At 43.9% G+C, this 20,060-nt stretch overlaps 1 protein-coding gene and 1 non-coding gene across 3 annotated transcripts in view; both read right to left on the reverse strand.

Annotated features, from left to right (window-relative positions):
- LOC121534173 (B-cell lymphoma 6 protein homolog) overlaps positions 1-14,223 on the reverse strand; it is a 56,708-nt gene extending 42,485 nt beyond the window's left edge. The window contains exons 1-2 of one of the 2 annotated variants that reach the window (XM_041840704.2): positions 13,856-14,223; positions 13,498-13,726 (exon numbers count right to left, since the gene is read on the reverse strand). In XM_041840704.2, coding sequence (XP_041696638.2) covers positions 13,498-13,525 — 28 coding nt within the window. In that variant the 5' untranslated portion in view covers positions 13,526-13,726; positions 13,856-14,223. Of the gene's footprint in view, positions 1-13,497 lie in introns of both variants that reach the window. The other variant, XM_041840705.2, reaches the window with a different exon arrangement.
- trnaa-cgc lies at positions 7,567-7,647 on the reverse strand. Its single transcript has one exon. It is a non-coding gene; the product is annotated as a tRNA-Ala (tRNA).
- Positions 14,224-20,060: the final 5,837 nt, after the last annotated feature.

Here is a 20,060-nt window from a genome sequence, read left to right on the forward strand (position 1 = left end):
CAGTGATTCCGGCAGAAAATCTGATATGCTCTGGGTCAATAGCGCGCTGTGCAGACTGTGCAGACTAGCCGATAATTGTCCAGGCTAGAGCTGGCTGGTAGGTAGTGCAGGCCACGGACAATGGTGAAAACCGCTAACGGTGGCTAATAGCAAGTAGCTAGTTAGCTGGCTAGCTGTTTCCTCCAGCATCTTCACAAGGTCCTTTGCTGTTGTTCTGGGATTGATTTTTGCACCAAAGTACTTTCATCTCTAGGAGACAGAACACGTCTCCTTCCTGAGCGGTATGACGGCTGCGTGGTCCCATGGTGTTTATACTTGTGTACTATTGTTTGTCCAGATGAACATGGTACCTTTAGGCGTTTGGAAATTGCTCCCAAGGATGAACCAGACTTGTGGAGGTCTACAATTATTTTTCTGAGGTCTTGGCTGATTTCTTTTGATTTTCCCATGATGTCAAGCAAAGAGGCACTGAGTTTGAAGGTAGGCCTTGAAATACATCCACAGGTACACCTCCAATTGACTAAAATGATGTCAATTAGCCTATCAGAAGCTTCTAAAGCCATGACATGATTTTCTAATTTTCTAAGCTGCTTAAAGGCACAGTCAACTTAGTGTATGTAAACTTATGACCCACTGGAATTGTGATACAGTGAATTATAAGTGAAATAATCTGTCTGTAAACAATTGTTGGAAAAATTACTTGTGTCATGCACAAAGTAGATGTCCTAGCCGACTTGCCAAAACTATAGTTTGTTAACAAGAAAATTGTGGAGTGGTTGAAAAACAAGTTTTAATGATTCCAACCTAAGTGTATGTAAACTTCCGACTTCAACTGTAGGTAGGGGTAAAGTGACTATGCATATATAATATACAGTGAGTAGCAGCAGTATAAAAACAAACGGGGGGTCAATGCAAATAGTCCGGGTGGCCATTTGATTCATTTTTTTTACCTTTATTTAACTAGGCAAGTCAGTTAAGAACAAATTCTTATTTACAATGACGGCCTACACCGGCCAAACCCGGACGACGCTGGGCCAATTGTGCGCCGCCCTATGGGACTCCCAATCACAGCCGGTTGTGATACAGCCTGGAATCGAACCAGGGGCTCTGTAGTGACACCTCAAGCACTGAGATGCAGTGCCTTAGACCACTGCGCCACTCGGGAGCCCATTGTTCAGCATTCTTATGGATTGGGGGTAGAAGCTGTTAAGGGCTTGTAAGTAAGCGTTTCACGGTAAGGTCTACACCTGTTGTATTCGGCGCATGTGACAAATCTAATTTGATTTGATTTGAATACGATTTGATTTGAAAACGTGCACCCCTTTGGGTTCCCAGGTACAGGATTAAGAAATTAACTAGAGTCTCTTCATAGTTGAACTGCTCAGTTCATACAACATTTATAGCAAACTCACATAACAGGTTTTTTTGTAATAGTAACATAACACATTCATTACTCATTTATAATAAAAAATCTAAGACAGAATTTTTATTTAATCTGACAGAAGACTGTGACATAATGCTGACTAAATCTACCTCAGAAATGCAGTGTCAATCTAAAATGCATTTTTTGCTCTGGGGCAAAACACACAAACACACTCAAAGTGAACTGCAGTATCACTGGTTATCCTGCAACACGTTTTGTCTTATCTAAAATGTAGAGCACGCTCTGTTGTCATACTTTGTGGCTGAGTTAGTTGTCCACCAGGTTCCTCAGAAGCCAATACAGAGAATGCAGTGGTTTCTAAGATCTATTTTGGACTGGATTCTAATTTGTTTTCATTTCCCTGTTTCATTTAGCCGAATTTGCATATACTGAGCTGTGCAGAATGCTGTTGAAAAGTAACATTTTTTTTCATTGAGTGATGTCAGTTCTAAGGAATAGAATCTCATTCTCATCAGGGTGTGCATCAGCGGACATTCAAATCACGAAATTGATTTCTCTAGAAAAGGGAATCAATTATGACAGATATGTCGGCTTTCCCTCCAAGGTACAGTGGGGAAAAAAAGTATTTAGTCAGCCACCAATTGTGCAAGTTCTCCCACTTAAAAAGATGAGAGAGGCCTGTAATTTTCATCATAGGTACACGTCAACTATGACAGACAAATTGAGATTTTTTTTGACAGTCAAAATGAGAAAACAAAATCCAGAAAATCACATTGTAGGATTTTTTATGAATTTATTTGCAAATTATGGTGGAAAATAAGTATTTGGTCAATAACAAAAGTTTCTCAATACTTTGTTATATACCCTTTGTTGGCAATGACACAGGTCAAACGTTTTCTGTAAGTCTTCACAAGGTTTTCACACACTGTTGCTGGTATTTTGGCCCATTCCTCCATGCAGATCTCCTCTAGAGCAGTGATGTTTTGGGGCTGTTGCTGGGCAACACGGACTTTCAACTCCCTCCAAAGATTTTCTATAGGGTTGAGATCTGGAGACTGGCTAGGCCACTCCAGGACCTTGAAATGCTTCTTACGAAGCCACTCCTTCGTTGCCCGGGCGGTGTGTTTGGGATCATTGCCATGCTGAAAGACCCAGCCACGTTTCATCTTCAATGCCCTTGCTGATGGAAGGAGGTTTTCACTCAAAATCTCACGATACATGGCCCCATTCATTCTTTCCTTTACACGGATCAGTCGTCCTGGTCCCTTTGCAGAAAAACAGCCCCAAAGCATGTTTCCACCCCCATGCTTCACAGTAGGTATGGTGTTCTTTGGATGCAACTCAGCATTCTTTGTCCTCCAAACACGACAAGTTGAGTTTTTACCAAAAAGTTCTATTTTGGTTTCATCTGACCACATGACATTCTCCCAATCCTCTTCTGGATCATCCAAATGCACTCTAGCAAACTTCAGACGGGCCTGGACATGTACTGGCTTAAGCAGGGGGACACGTCTGGCACTGCAGGATTTGAGTCCCTGGCGGCGTAGTGTGTTACTGATGGTAGGCTTTGTTACTTTGGTCCCAGCTCTCTGCAGGTCATTCACTGTGTGGTTCTGGGATTTTTGCTCACCGTTCTTGTGATCATTTTGACCCCACGGTCTTGCGTGGAGCCCCAGATCGACGGAGATTATCAGTGGTCTTGTCTGTCTTCCATTTCCTAATAATTGCTCCCACAGTTGATTTCTTCAAACCAAGCTGCTTACCTATTGCAGATTCAGTCTTCCCAGCCTGGTGCAGGTCTACAATTTTGTTTCTGGTGTCCTTTGACAGCTCTTTGGTCTTGGCCATAGTGGAGTTTGGAGTGTGACTGTTTGAGGTTGTGGACAGGTGTCTTTTATACTGATAACAAGTTCAAACAGGTGCCATTAATACAGGTAACGAGTGGAGGACAGAGGAGCCTCTTAAAGAAGAAGTTACAGGTCTGCGAGAGCCAGAAATCTTGCTTGTTTGTAGGTGACCAAATACTTATTTTCCACCATAATTTGCAAATAAATTCATTAAAAATCCTACAATGTGATTTTCTGGAAAAAAAAATCTCAATTTGTCTGTCATAGTTGACGTGTACCTATGATGAAAATTACAGGCCTCTCTCATCTTTTTAAGTGGGAGAACTTGCACAATTGGTGGCTGACTAAATACTTTTTTTCCCCACTGTACATTTCTGCAGATTGTTGTGGGTGATCGTGAGTACTGTCTCAAATGGCACTCTATTCCCTATATATTCACACCCCTTGAATTTTTCAACATTTTGTTGTGTTACAAAGTGGGATTGAAATTGACTTAATTGTCTTTTTTTGTCAGCAATCTACACAAAATACTCTGTAATGTCAAAGTGGAAGAAAAATTCTAACATTGATTTAAAATGTATGAAAAATAAAACACTAATATATCTTGATTAGAGTACACAGTATTCACCCACCTGAGTCAATACATGTTAGAATCACCTTTAGCAGCGATTACAGCTGTGAGTCTTTCTGGGTAAGTCTCTAAGAGCTTTGCACACCTGGATTGTACAATATTTGTCCATTATTCAAAAAGTATTCTTCAAGCTCTGTCAAGTTAGTTGTTGATCATTTTCAAGCCGATTTAAGTCAAAACTTTAACTATGCCACTCAGGAACATTTATTGTCGTCTTGGTAGGCAACTCCAGTGTAGATTTGGCCTTGTGTTTTAGGTTATTTTCTTGCTGAAAGGTGAATTCGTTTCCCAGTGTCTGTTGCCTGTGCTTAACTGTATTCGGTTTCTTTTTATCCCCCCCCAAAACTCCCTAGTCCTTGCCGATGACAAGCACACCCATAACATTATGCAGCCACCACCATGCTTGAAATGATGAGTGATACTCAGTGATGTGTTGTGTTGGATTTGCCCCAAACATAATGCTTCGTATTGAGGACAAAAAGTTCATTTATTTGCCAAATTCTTGGCAGAAATACTTAAGTGCCTTTTTGCAAACAGGATGCATGTTATGAAATATTTTTGTTCTGTATAAGCTTTCTTTCTTCTTTTCACTCACATTTAGGTTAGTCTTGTGTAGTAACTACAATGTTGTTGGTCCATCCTCAGTTTCCTCATAACACAACAATTAATTAAACCATTAAAAACTGTTTTAAAATCACCATTGGCCTCATGGTGAAATCACTAAGTGGTTTCTTTCCTCTCCGGCAACTGAGTTAGGAAGGACGCCTGTATCTTTGCAGTGACTGGGTGTATTTATACACCATCCAAAGCCTAATTAATAACTTCACCATGCTCAAACGGATAGTCAATGTCTGTTTTTTGTGTGTGTTTTTTTTTACCCATCTACCAATCAGTGCCCTTCTTTGGGAGTCATTGGAAAAACCTCCCTAGTCTTTGTAGTTGAATCAGTGCTTGAAATTCACTACTCGATTGTGGGACCTTACAGATCATTGTGTAGGGTATAAAGATGGGGGTAGTTATTAAAAAATCATGTTCATCACCATTATTGAACGAAGTCTATTAAACTTATGTGATTTGTTTCATAAATGTCTAAAAACAAAAACTCCACTTTGACATTATGGTGTGTAGATCAGTGACACAAAATCTCAATTGAATCTATTTTAATTTCAGGGCAACACAACACAATGTGGGAAAAAGTAAAGGGTTAGAATACTTTCTGAAGGTACTGTAGTGCACTACTTTGTACCAGAGCCCTATAAGCCCTGGTCAAAAGAAGTGCACTAAATAGGGAATAGGGTGCCATTTGGGACGTACACTTGGTTGTAGGGTAAACCCCATTCGAATTAAATCAGTTTTTGACAGCATACCTTTTAATTTAAACAAAACTTTTCATACATGTTTGCCCATGGAAAAACTGGTCAGAAAGTGACTTTTGAAGGACCTGAATGCCAAAACGTTCAGGAGATAATTGTGCTCAAATATTACACAAACATTACACAAATATTACACAAACATTACACAACATCAAAATCATTGCCAAAAACCAACTCCCCTTAGATCAACAGAGATAACATAATAATCGGTTTTAACACAACTAACAAATATTCTATTTGGGGTGTTGAGCAGAGCAGAGCAGAGCTCAACATGCCTCAATGTGGTATCCATACCAGACTTGGAGGAAAACCAAACTTTAAACTAATTAATTTGTGTTGTCATTTAAGGGATAGTTCAACTAAATTACACATTTACTTAATTTTGTAACCAGAAAATAGTTCACCCTGAAAGTCTGCAACCCAAAAAAAGAAACGGGTTAGTTTACTCGCCAGTAAAACAATAGGAGTCGTAGAACCACCATGTCAGCATATTTCTAAACTACAACAGCTCAATCAACTCAGCGTCACTCTGATGTTGTTTGGTCATGTCATTTGGTGAGCTGCCCCTTTAAAACATAAAACGTTTTAAGGCTTACATGCTTTTTAATAAGTGAAATCTGGCACAGCAAAACATATTTTAATATCTGAAAAGAGGAAAGCTCCATCTGCACCCCCCCGCCACCAAATGCCTGGCAGCATCAATCCATTAGGCCAGTTGTAGGTACAATGTCGAGTATTTTATTTCTCTGTCATCTCGACGGGGCAGTAAATGGACTTTAATCCATAGCAACATGGGAGTATGGGTTTTGGCCAGCAGTATGAAAGCAATCCAACCAAGCCCCTACATTTTTGTACATTTTTTGTCATTTAGCAGACGCTCTCATCCAGAGCGACTTACAGGAGCAATTAGGGTTAAGTGCCTTGCTCAAGGGCACATCGACAGATTTTTCACCTAGTCGGCTCAGGGATTAGAACCAGCGACCTTTCGGTTACTGGCACAACGCTCTTAACCACTAAGCTACCTACATCCCCCCAAATAAATCAAACCCCCTATAATAAAAATATATATTTGATTTGGATGTTTTCCAACTCTGACCAATTCCACTGACCCAAGTCAGGGATGAACAAGGACTTTTGGGGGATTTTTTATGACATATCAATTTACATGGGATTTAGGAGGAGGGATTTACCAATGAATATTTTTTGGGAGGGATTCCAAAATAACTATGAAAAGATATATTGTATTATAAATACTAAATCCAAGCCATTAACATAACTCTCCCAAACATTTTATTTTATGTATTTTGTTTTCTATTAACATTATCTAATAAATTATAGACTCTATTTCAGATTTATAAGATGATGTTTTATGCCGCCAACACAAACACAAACACAAAAACACAATACTCAACCTGCTGACATGATCTTAAGTAAAATCTCTCTGTCTTTATCTTTGAGATCATCACATGATATCACAGCCTCACAAACGGACACAGAACATGAAGCTTGCAGATGCAGCCTGCTTCAAATGTAACGTTATGACTACAACTACTGTTCCCTGAAGGAGGGAAACGAGTTACAGCGTACCATGGGGTAGTCGCGACTCCGGTTGAAGGATCTACAACCATGCCTGACAAGGCCCGCCTTCCACAGGTGATAAGCGTGAGGCTCAGATTCATTCCTTCAATTTAATACCGCTCTTCACCGAACCCCGGAATGGGCAACACGGGGCCAAACAGGCGTTGTACCTCGTTTCCCCTCCTTCAGGGAACAGTAGTTATAGTCGTAACGTTACGTTCCCTTTCAGTCAGTCAACTTTGGTACAACATACTATGGGGAAATATAATCACGGCCCGAGCCGACCCCAACGGATACTAAATGAAAACGGACCATGGCAGACCACCCAGACCTGAACACGCCAGATGTGGCAGTCTGGGTATTGCGCACACGGCGCGGTGACTTTCCCCTGTCCTGGGCTAAACTAGGAGCAGTGACATCCAAGCGATAAAACCTCACAAAAGTGTGTGGTGATGCCCAACTCTCCGCAGCACAAATATATCTCCTATAGTCAACCCTTTAAACAACTCCCAAGACACTGCCAGAACCCTGGTGGAGCGTACACCACTAGGTAACCATTGCCCCTTGCTGCTATATGCCAGGGAGATAGCCAACACAATCCAGGGGGAGAGACGCTGCTTAGGGAGCGACCTACCGCGAGCTGGATTAGAAAAACAGACAAAAAACTGGTCACATGACCGGATATTTACATTTTTAGTCATTTAGCAGATGCTCTTATCCAGAGCGACTTACAGTTAGTGAGCGCATACATTTTTCATACTGGGCCCCCGTGGGAAACGAACCCACAACCCTGGCGTTGCGAACGCCATGCTCTACCAACTGAGCTACAGGGGATATCACGGTTCCGTTCATGGTGCGTGCGTAAAGCTCCTACTGGACACGAGGCATGTAACTTCTGTTGCTCTTCAGAAGCAAAAGGATGAGGTGAAAAGGGAAATAGCTCAAAAGCTAAGGACCTGTAGGACATAGCCATGACTTTCATGGGCGAAGGTCGCATTTGGACGCAACATCACCTTAGAGTTGCCCGGGGTGAACTGAGTTCCGGAATAATGCTTGGAGGTACCGAACACATTTAGCGAGGCCAAAGCCATGAGCAGGAAGGTTTTGTAGGAGAGGATCTTTCAGATCCACCGACTCCAGAGGCTCAAAGGGGACCTCCACAGTGCCTCTTATTTCTCCCACCCTGGGGAGATTGATATACCCCTTAAACCCTGTGAACACCATGGGACACGTGGTACCAGAGTGGCATTAAACATGGACAAGCTTCCAACACACGTTGTGCTTCTGTGAATCTCTATAGCCCGCATGAAGCCCAGCCCCCTTATGGGCACAGAGGGCTCCGCCAATGGCTAACGTAGTACCCCGTTTGCCGTAAACAAAATATGGGGAGGGCACTGTTGTCACTGCAATGTTTTTGTGGTCAATGGCGCAGCTTTTCGGGGGGGCTACTTCCTCATCAGAGGAGTGGCAAGCACCGCAGTCTCTACTCCCTACAACTCCAAGGAGTTTAAAATAGGAATGGGGTTGCCATAGCGCCGGGGGAATGCTAGTAAGCTTAATTCACCGGACGTTGTGCATGCTAGCTGACGTTAGCCAGGAGTATTTTTTAGTCTAAGCTAGGCTAGCTGGCACGGTCCGTTTAGAATAGCCAAGTCACTCAGTTAGTGTCTGGTGAAACCTTTATCATTGAGTCCTCAAGCCAAAGACAATGGATTTTTCTCTGTATTGACTAATGACTACAATAAAATATATCACTTTCATAGTGATTTCTCCCTGAGCGATCAGACTTTGCAGGGCCCCAGGTGGGGCCAGGTGTGAGTCCCAAATGGCACCCTATTTCCTATATAGTGCACTACTTTAGACCAGAGAATGGCACCCTATTCACTATATAGTGCACTACTTTAGACCAGAGAATGGCACCCTATTCCCTATATAGTGCACTACTTTAGACCAGAGAATGGCACCCTATTCACTATATAGTGCACTACTTTAGACCAGAGAATGGCACCCTATTCACTATATAGTGCACTACTTTAGACCAGAGAATGGCACCCTATTCCCTATATAGTGCACTACTTTAGACCAGAGCACTGTATAGGGCAGGGGTACTCTGTGGCGGCAGGTAGCTTAGTGGGTAAGAGCGTTGTGCCAGTAACCGAAAGGTCGCTGGTTCTAATCCCCGAGCCGACTAGGTGAAAAATCTGTCGATGTGCCCTTGAGCAAGGCACTTAACCCTAATTGCTCCTGTAAGTCGCTCTGGATAAGAGCGTCTGCTAAATAAAAAAATTATTATAAATTATACTCATCTCTTACCCTACGAGGTCCGGAGCCTGCTGGTTTCCTGAATCAGTCCCCTGATTAGAGGGGAACAATGAAATCAACCAGTGGAACTGGCTTGGAGCCGCGGCTTTTGTGGAGCGACGGTTAACGGTGCTTTCAGGGTGACTGTTGTCGATGTTTGCAGAGGGTCCCTGGTTCAAGCCCAGGTAGGGGGCGAGGAGAGGGACGGAAGCAACACTGTTACATAGGGAACGGGGTGGTCTGCAGCCGTGGGCATGTTGAATGTGGCCAGGCGGCATCATGGCATACCCTCTCGCTCTCGCTCCTCTGAACTCTGGGAAACCTTGTTCACACTGCAGGCCTTAACGCTCAAATCATTTTGGAATAACGATTGTCCAAACAGCAATTTACAAGTGACCAAATTAAATTTATGTGTGTTCAGACAGCAGTGATTTGCTGGCATGGCTACGCTAGTTGTCATAGTAATGATGGGTGTGTGCTCAGTGGTGTTGGCTGATTGGTCAGTGGCGGTCGGTGCTGTTTAAGATGGAGGACCATTGTTTTTTCATGAGCATGGCCTTATTTCTATTACAGCATGTTGGATGACTGTCATTCATATTCCATTCACCAAGTTCAATGTTACATTCGTAGGTTTAGGCCACTACATGATACTCACATTTACCCTGTACCCATCATGAGGTTGCTACAACCTAGCCTATGAATGAAGGTTTACAACGTAGGTGCACAGGTCGAGAGAAATCGGAGTAATCTATGTGACAGGCCCTTGTCAAAAGAAGTGCACTATGTAGGGAATAGGGTGTCATTTGGGACACAAACCAACTCTACATGCCCCGCTACAGGCCCTCCTTTTGACCCGTGAAGACAACCATGACTGTGAGCATAATCTCTCTGGCCCTGTACACACTCAGCTTCTACAACTGATCTACAACACATCCAACACAACGGACGGTTCTGATACAACTGAGAGTTTTTTTTTCTAAGCTGACATAAGGAATTGTTTAATAAGGTCATACCATGGATCATTTACAGTGGCTTGCGAAAGTATTCACCCCCCTTGGCATTTTTCCTATTTTGTTGCCTTACAACCTGGAATTAAAATGGATTTTTGGGGGGTTTGTATCATTTGATTTACACAACATGACTACCACTTCGAAGATGCAAAATAACAAAAAAACAGAAAACTTGAGCGTGCATAACTATTCACCCCCCCCCCCCAAATCAGTACTTTGTAGAGCCACCTTTTGCAGCGATTACAGCTGCAGGTCTCTTGGGGTATGTCTCTATAAGCTTGGCACATCTAGCCAGTGGGATTTTTACCCATTCTTCAAGGCAAAACTGCTCCAGCTCCTTCAAGTTGGATGGGTTCCGCTGGTGTACATCAATCTTTAAGTCATACCGCAGATTCTCAATTGAATTGAGGTCTGGGCTTTGACTGGGCCATTCCAAGACATTTAAATGTTTCCCCTTAAACCACTTGAGTGTTGCTTTAGCAGTATAATAATATGCCATTTAGCAGACGCTTTTATCCAAAGTGACTTACAGTCATGCGTGCATAAATTTTTTTTTTTGTGTATGGGTGGTCCCGGGGATCGAACCCACTACCTTGGCGTTACAAGCGCCGTGCTCTACCAGCTGAGCTACAGAGGACCAGTATGCTTAGGGTCATTGTCCTGCTGGAAGGTGAACCTCCATCCCAGTCTCAAATCTCTGGAAGACTGAAACATGTTTCCCTCAATAATTTCCCTGTAATTAGCACCATCCATCATTCCTTCAATTCTGACCAGTTTCCCAGTCCCTGCCAATGAAAAACATCCCCACAGCATGATGCTGCCACCACCATGCTTCACTGTGGGGAGAGTGTTCTCGGGGTGATGAGAGGTGTTGGGTTTGCGCCAGACATAGCGTTTTCCTTGATGGCCAAAAAGCTCAATATTAGTCCCATCTGACCAGAGTACCTTCTTCCATATGTTTGGGGAGTCTCCCACATGGCTTTTGGCAAATACCAAACGTGTTTGCTTATTTTTTTCTTTAAGTAATGGCTTCTGGCCACTCTTCCGTAAAGCCCAGCTCTGTGGAGTGTACGGCTTAAAGTGGTCCTATGGACAGATACTCCAATCTCCGCTGTGGAGCTTTGCAGCTCCTTCAGTGTTATCTTTGGTCTCTTTGTTGCCTCTCTGATTAATGCCCTCCTTGCCTGGTCCGTGAGTTTTGGTGGGCGGCCCTCTCTTGGCAGGTTTGTTGTGGTGCCTTATTCTTTCCATTTTTTAATAATGGATTTAATGGTGCTCCGTGGGATGTTCAAAGTTTTGGATATTTTTTTATAACCCAACCCTGATCTGTACTTCTCCACAACTTTGTCCCTGACCTGTTTGGAGAGCTCCTTGGTCTTCATGGTGCCGCTTGCTTGGTGGTGCCCCTTGCTTAGTGGTGTTGCAGACTCTGGGGCCTTTCAGAACAGGTGTGTATATATACTGAGATCATGTGACAGATCATGTGACACTTAGATTGCACGCAGTTGGACTTTATTTAACTAATTATGTGACTTCTGAAGGTAATTGGTTGCACCAGATCTTATTTAGGGGCTTCATAGCAAAGGGGGTGAATTCATATGCACGCACCACTTTTCCGTTATTTATTCTTTAGAATTTTTTGAAACTGGTTATTTTTTTCGTTTCACTTCACCAATTTGGACTATTTTGTGTATGTCCATTACATGAAATACAAATAAAAATCCATTTAAATTACAGGTTGTAATGCAACAAAATAGGAAAAACGCCAAGGGGGATGAATACTTTTGCAAGGCGCTGTAGCTATTTGATTTAGAATTTTAGGACCCCTTTTTCATTCACCTTTTTGCAAAATAATTTTGTTGCGCAGCACATCTTGTTGTGGTTTTGTGTCTGTACTTATAAAAACACTTACCTGTTGTGATAGATGGAAAAACATAATAGGAAGAGTTTAAAATATGAACATATAATTTAAGAGCTGGAACACTGAAGAGCTTGAATAGTGTCCCCTCAATTCAATATCCACATAAAACAATTGTGCACATTATTTGCTTAAAGAGAACAACATTAAATATGTATTTTCTTTCCTTACCAGACTTAACAGAAGACAACTGTGAGATATTTAAACAAAAGTTAAAAGATGCTTGGTTTGAAATAGTCCATTTCTGGTAAATACCATGTTACAGAATATTATACATTTCAGAACAGTTTATATCAAGAAATGTACTGTAATTTAAATGTACCGTAACAATTACAGTGGAGAGAGTTTTACAGTTGTATCTCAACAGATGTAATTACTGTATATCCCGCTGTATCTCAACAGATGTAATTACTGTATATCCTGCTGTATCTCAACAGATGTAATTACTGTCCTGCTGTATTCTGCTCTCCTGCTGCAGTATCTCTGCTAATTCTCATCTTATTAGAAATGAATCTGGTTGATTTGAGTGACACAGATGGATATTTGAGTTTTCTTTAAAAGTCTATTAAGAATGATCTGTGTTAGAGGTGTATTCATTTACAGCTGATTCAAAAGACATACTTTTTTTTCTTGTATATATATATATTTTTTCTCTATCTAAAAATTGTTATTAATTTTTTTTTTTTGTATTTTTTTGTATGCACAGATAAAAAATGGAAAGTCAATGCTGAAGGTGTGAAATTAATGGATAATTGCTATTGACACTTTATTTGGACTAAAGCCAAGTTGTGTTAATACCAGCGCTACAGATTGACTCCCTCAAAGAGTAGCTGATCTATACCTGATCACCTTTATTACCCCCAAAGGGATGATGGTTACATATGTTGTACACAACATATAGTGTTATAATAACACACACAATCTCACACACACACACATGCACACACACACACACACACACACACACACACACACACACACACACACACACACACACACACACACACACACACACACAAACACAAATACATGCACACACGCACACGTACTGTACTTACATACACACACACACACACACACAAACACAAATACATGCACACACACACAACCCTCTGAAAATACATATATATATATAACATAATATATTAAAACCATATAAATCCATATTGTATATTTTTTTGCTGGAATCTTATGCTAAATTGAATGAGTTTCATGTCTCTATCAGACAAGTTTGAATCATCTTGGGACATCCACAATATTTACCCATTACCTGACTTTCTCAGATAAGAAACAACACTATGTTCACACAATAAGAATCTCACTGAAGTAAAATGGCTTTATTTGATGAAAACAAAGATGGCCGAACATAAATCAATTAGATCCCGAGTGATTGAGATGTCAGCAGAGACGAGACATTCTACACCAACCACTCTAAGGTAGAGGAAGAGTTCTCACCTTGCTTCTGCTGGAAGGAGTGAGGCATTCTGGGAGCTGAGGTGAGACGTCAGTCAGAAGAGAAGATGTTTGTTCAGCGAAACCCCCCGACCTCTGAACGTTGGGCAGGCTGAGTTCTGGAACTTGAAGAAGAAGAGGGCTTCTGGTCTGAGTCCAAATGTCTTCAGAGTGACTGAACAGGACAGGATAGCACCAGCCTCTCAGCCACGGAGTTCACTCAGCTGTTGGGCTGAGGAAGAGGAGATATCCTGGGTTCAGCAAGAGGCAAAGCGGGATGATTCTTTGATAACGGGCAGCAAAACAGCAAAACGCTCGGAGCATGCAGAAACGAAATGGTATGTCAGATTGGGGCTCAAACCTTGCTGAGTGGCACCTAGTCGTTGGGGGACACAGCTGTCTGTCCTGGTTCTAGGAGGAGGGCTTCTTGGGGGACACAGCTGTCTGTCCTGGTTCTATGAGGAGGGCGTTGTGTTTCGGTCGTCTGGCTGGCGGTCGTCTGGCAGGCTGGCTGGCGAGGCTGAGCGGAGAGATCGACTGATCTGGAGAAACCTTTGGAAGCTATCCCTGACAGGATGGGAGCGCTTCTAGATAGGCGGCGCAGCAGAAGGGTTGAAGTGAGTCGAGTTGACTGAGCGCGATGCACGTTAGCGAAACGGTCCACAGGGCATCGATGGCACTCTCAGCTGATAGGCTGCCTGCACTCTAGCGTTCCTTGATTGTATCGCTTGGTCGGGTGGGCGGGCGACGCTCCCTTGGTCGCTTCACTTTCCACGAATGCTAAAACCACGAGGCCAGCTCCGTAAAAAAAAATAGAGATTAAACAGCTTGTGCAATAATCTCTCTCTCTCTCTCTCTCTCTCTCTCTCTCTCTCTCTCTCTCTCTCTCTCTCTCTCTCTCTCTCTCTCTCTCTCTCTCTCTCTCTCTCTCTCTCTCTCTCTCTCTCTCTCTCTCTCTCTCTCTCTCTCTCTCTCTCTCTCTCTCTCTCTCTCTCTCTCTCTCTCTCTCTCTCTCTCTATAATACGTTTGAATGAGGAGGAATCTGAAATCCCATTAATTCACATGAAGACTAAACCTTGGACTAGCATGGCCTGTAATGTGGAGCAGCTCTCTCTTGGACCCCAGGACATCTGCCAGATTACACTCTTTCATATACAGCAACGACACATTGTTTATCAACACAGGTTTTATACAACCAACATGTCAGTGTCCTGGAGCATTAATCTGCCTAAGCTGATCCCAATCCTGGAGCTGGATATTGCTCTTTATAACTTGTCTGTTGGGGGGTGAGGGGTATTACGTCACTCCAGCTGTCACTCCAACCTGGTACTACTACCACTGCATGGGGCAGAGGACGGGCAGGCAGGTCAGGCAGGGCAGCGCAGGGCAGGCAGGGCAGCGCAGGCAGGGCAGCGCAGGGCAGGCAGGGCAGCGCAGGGCAGGGCAGGGCAGCGCAGGGCAGGCAGGGCAGCGCAGGCAGGGCAGGCAGGTCAGGCAGGGCAGCGCAGGGCAGCGCAGGGCAGGCAGGGCAGGCAGGGCAGGCAGGGCAGGCAGGGCAGGCAGGGCAGCGCAGGGCAGCGCAGGGCAGGCAGGGCAGGCAGGGCAGCGCAGGGCAGCGCAGGGCAGGCAGGGCAGGCAGGGCAGCGCAGGGCAGCGCAGGGCAGGCAGGGAAGCGCAGGGCAGCGCAGGGCAGGCAGGGCAGCGCAGGGCAGGCAGGGCAGCGCAGGGCAGGCAGGACAGCGCAGGGCAGGCAGGGCAGGCAGGGCAGGGCAGGGCAGGGCAGCAGCCTGCCAATTTAAGATGAACAGTAGTTCCAGAAAACAGAAGCAGTATTAATGTGACTCTTACATCACATTTTCTGACATTAACCTTTGGGTTTTATCACATAGTTTATAATCTTATGTAATCAACGTATGATGTTTCTGTCTTTGTGGTTTAAAGATTTTCCAGAACTCCTATCCGATCCACCGGATAGAGCACTTTCACCAGAAACTATCAACTAAAATATTGTAATTTCCTTAAATGAATCCTCTTCTCTGTTGAAGTTTTAAAAGCTGTCAGTTAACAGAAGCAAAGCAATATTCTAAATGAATCTGTATTTCAAAGGATAATGATCTTGGAAAAAAGGCTTGGATGGCAGAGCTCAGAAATATTACAAAAATGAATGTGAGCTTAGCAATGAAGTTGTGTTTGACCTTGTGGCTTTGTGGGGTCAGATGGGTCGTATGTCAAGTTAAAGGCTTTGATGCTTTGATGGGTGTCAACACTTTTATTTGTCATCCTAATCTCCATAGCGACTGTTCCACGTCAGTTCCACGTCAGTTCCACGCCAGTTCCACGTCAGTTCCACGCCAGTTCCACGCCAGTTCCACGCCAGTTCCACGCCAGTTCCACGTCAGTTCCACGTCAGTTCCACGCCAGTTCCACGTCAGTTCCACGCCAGTTCCACGTCAGTTCCACGCCAGTTCCACGTCAGTTCCACGCCAGTTCCACGCCAGTTCCACGCCAGTTCCACGCCAGTTCCACGTCAGTTCCACGTCAGTTCCACGCCAGTTCCACGTCAGTTCCACGCCAGTTCCACGCCAGTTCCACGTCAGTTCCACGTCAGTTCCACGCCAGTTCCACGTCAGTTCCACGTCAGTTCCACGCCAGTTCCACGTCAGTTCCACGTCAGTTCCACGCCAGTTCCACGTCAGTTCCACGCCAGTTCCACGTCAGTTCCACGCCAGTTCCACGTCAGTTCCACGTCAGTTCCACGTCAGTTCCACGTCAGTTCCACGCCAGTTCCACGTCAGTTCCACGTCAGTTCCACGTCATGTTGGCTGATGTTTGTAGTGTAGTGCTTTACATTGACTCTCTGAGGGCCTTTTGATATAGAGCAGTACCGCAGAGGACCTCGCAGAACAGGCTGACTGCGTGAATAGAAGCCCGTTTTAGTCGTCCACAAATATTTGTATTGGATTTATTTCCAGCTTTTGGACAACTAAATTAATGAATAAAGGCACATTTAGAGCATCATTTCTTATACCAGATAAAACAAAAGGAGCTGTACTGCATCATAACTATTTTATTAACACAGAATGTTTCAGTCCTGGACCTTCCTCAGGGCACTGAAATGTATATTCACTGAGTGTACAAAACATTAGCAACACCTTCCTAATATTGAGTTGCATCCCCCCCCACTTTTGGCCTCAGAACAGCCTCAATTCGTTGGGTCATGGACTCTACAAGGTGTCGAAAGCGTTCCACAATGGCCCATGTTGACTCCAATGCTTCTCACAGTTGTGTCAAGTTGGCAGGATGTCTTTTGGGTGGTGGACCATTATTGATACACACAGGAAACTGTTGAGCGTGAAAAACCCAGCAGCGTTGCAGTTCTTGACACAAACCGGTGCACCTACCAGCAATTACCATACCCAGTTCAAAGGCACTTAAATCTTGTGTCTTACCCATTCACCCTCTGAATGGCACACATACACAATCCATGTCTCAACTGTCTCTTTTGCTTAAAAATCCTTCTTTAACCTGTCTCCTCCCCTTCATCTACACTGATATAGTGGCTCTAACAGGTGACATCAATAAGGGATCATAGCTTTCACCTGGATTCACCTGGTCAGTCTATGACATGGAAAGATGTTCCTAATGTTTTGTACACTCAGTGTATTATTAGCATTCATAATATATGACCACAGGACTACTGATGACCACACATGACTGGTCAGCTGAGCTTTAGTGAGATCCCATCATTCCATTGAGAATGATTTGTAAAGTGTACAATCCTCATGGGAGCCTTTACCATTCTCACCCTTGAGAATAAAGTTAATTGAGAATAGGCCTGGTGTAGAGTATATGTGTTTAGAGTCAGTGTGGGAGTGTGTTTCATTGAGAAAATATATTTTTCTAAATATATATATATAAATATTTATACACTGAACAAAAAATACAAAACATAAAAGTGTTGGTTTCATGAGCTGAAATAAAAAAATCCCAGAAATGTTTAATGCGCACAAATTTGTTTACATCCCTGTTAGTGAGCATTTCTCTTTTCCAAGATAATCCATCCACCTGACAGGTGTGGCATCTCAATAATCTGATGAAACAGTATGATCATTACACAGGTGCACCTTGTGCTGGTGCCAATAAAAGGCCACTTTAAAATGAGCAGTTTTGTCACACAACACAATGCCACAAGATTTGAGGGTGCGTGCAATTGGCTGGCTGACTGCAGTAATGTCCACCAGAGCTGTTGCCAGAGACCACGTGTAACCACGTCAGCCCAGGACCTCCACATTTCAGTCATTTAGCAGACGCTCTTATCCAGAGTGACTTACAGTTAGTGAGTGCATACATTTTCATACTGGCCCCCCCGTGGGAAACGAACCCACAACCCTGGCGTTGCAAGCACCATGCTCTACCAACTGAGCTACAGGGGGGACGTCACCTGTGGGATGGTCTGAGGGGAGGGGTGCTGAGGAGTATTTCTGTCTGTAATAAAGCCCTTTTGTGGAGAAAAACTCATTCTGATTGGCTGGGCCTGACTCCTCAGTGGGTGGGCCTATGCCCTCCAAGGCCCACCCTTGACTGAACCCCTGCCCAGTCATGTGAAATCCATAGATTAGGGCCTAATCAATTTATTTTCTTCTATGAACTGTAACTCAATAAAATCTTTAAAATTGTTGCACGTTGCGTTTATATTTTTTTGTTCCGTTTTATTGTCACATACACCGGATAGGTGCAATGATAGGTGATGTTTTACAGGGTCAGCCAAAGTAGCACGTCGCCCCTGGAGCAAATTGGGGTTAAGTGCCTTGCTCAAGGGCGCATTAAAGAGAAAAAAAATCACCTTGTCGGCTCAAGTAATCAAACCATCAACCTTTTGGTTACTGGACCAACTCTCTAACCACTACGCTACCTGCCGCCCTAAAAAAAAAATATATACAATTTTCTGATACTTAATTGCTGAAGTAACAGGTAAGGTTGTACCTCACTGAAGATGAAGAATGGTCCTGGCTTGAGTAGAGTGAATGGCTAGTGGTGAGTATACATCTCATGGAGAATGGCTGGTGGTGAGTATACATCTCATGGAGAATGGCTGGTGGTGAGTATACATCTCATGGAGAATGGCTGGTGGTGAGTATACATCTCATGGAGAATGGCTGGTGGTGAGTATACATCTCATGGAGAATGGCTGGTGGTGAGTATACATCTCATGGAGAATGGCTGGTGGTGAGTATACATCTCATGGAGAATGGCTGGTGGTGAGTATACATCTCATGGAGAATGGCTGGTGGTGAGTATACATCTCATGGAGAATGGCTGGTGGTGAGTATACATCTCATGGAGAATGGCTGGTGTGTAGAGTCAGTATGCCATGTGTCTTATTGAAAATGGGCTGTTTAGAGTGAATGTGCAGTGTGTAGTGTGTAGTGTGTAGTGTGTAGTGTGTAGTGTGTAGTGTATAGTGTATAGTGTGTAGTCAGTGTGGGAGTGACCTTAATCATCAGAGGGATATTTGGCCTTTATTCCTTAGGCATCAGAACACAAACAGGCACTGTCAAAGTCAGCCCTAGTCAGCCCTAGTCAGCCCTAGTCAGCCCTAGTCAGCCCTAGTCAGCCCTGGTCAGCCCTAGTCAGCCCTGGTCAGCCCTAGTCAGCCCTAGTCAGCCCTGGTCAGCCCTAGTCAGCCCTAGTCAGCCCTAGTCAGCCCTAGTCAGCCCTAGTCATGCCTAGTCCCCACTGTGTTCCAACTGGTCCTGGAAGTCATGAAATCTCCTCAGAAAGAATGAGAGGGGGAGAGAGGGCAGAGGGGATAGGAGGGGAGGAGATGGGGAGAGAGGGCAGAGGGGATAGGAGGGGAGGAGAGGGGGAGAGAGGGCAGAGGGGATAGGAGGGGAGGAGAGGAGAGGGGGAGAGAGGGCAGAGGGGATAGGAGGGGAGGAGAGGGAGGATGAAGGGGGGTTAATGGGGTGTTTTGGATCCATATCATCCATTGGCTGTACAGGGCTGTGCTTCTCTGTTCTCTCTCTCTCTTTCTCTCTCTGTTCTCTGTCTCTGTCTCTCTCTCGCTCTGTGTTCTCTCTCTCTCTCTCTCTCTCTCTTTCGCTCTGTGTTCTCTCTCTCACTCTGTGTTCTCTCTCTCTCTCTCTCTCGCTCTGTTCTCTCTGTGTTCTCTCTCTGTGTTCTCTTTGTGTTATCTCTCTCTGTTCTCTCTCTCTTTCTCTCTCTGTGTTATCTCTCTCTCTGTGTTCTCTCTGTTTTATCTCTCTATCTCTGTTCTCTCTCTCTCTGTTCTCACTTTTTCAAGGTTTTTCTAAGGTCTTGATCAGTAACCACGGTCAAATAGCTCTTTTTTGAGTTTTTATTATTAGTGGATTTTGGCCTAATTCTGCCCTGCATGCATTTTGTTTGTAGTCTTCTTCTGGACATGTAGGAGAATATTACATAACTCTGCATGCAGGCTTTCAATGGGGTGTTTGTCCCATTTGGTGAAATCTTGTTTTGCAAGTGGACCCCACACCTCACTGCCATAAAGTGCAATTGGTTCAATGACACATTCAATTAGTTT

The sequence above is a fragment of the Coregonus clupeaformis genome, unplaced genomic scaffold (assembly GCF_020615455.1).
Source record: "Coregonus clupeaformis isolate EN_2021a unplaced genomic scaffold, ASM2061545v1 scaf0008, whole genome shotgun sequence".
NCBI lineage: Eukaryota > Metazoa > Chordata > Actinopteri > Salmoniformes > Salmonidae > Coregonus > Coregonus clupeaformis.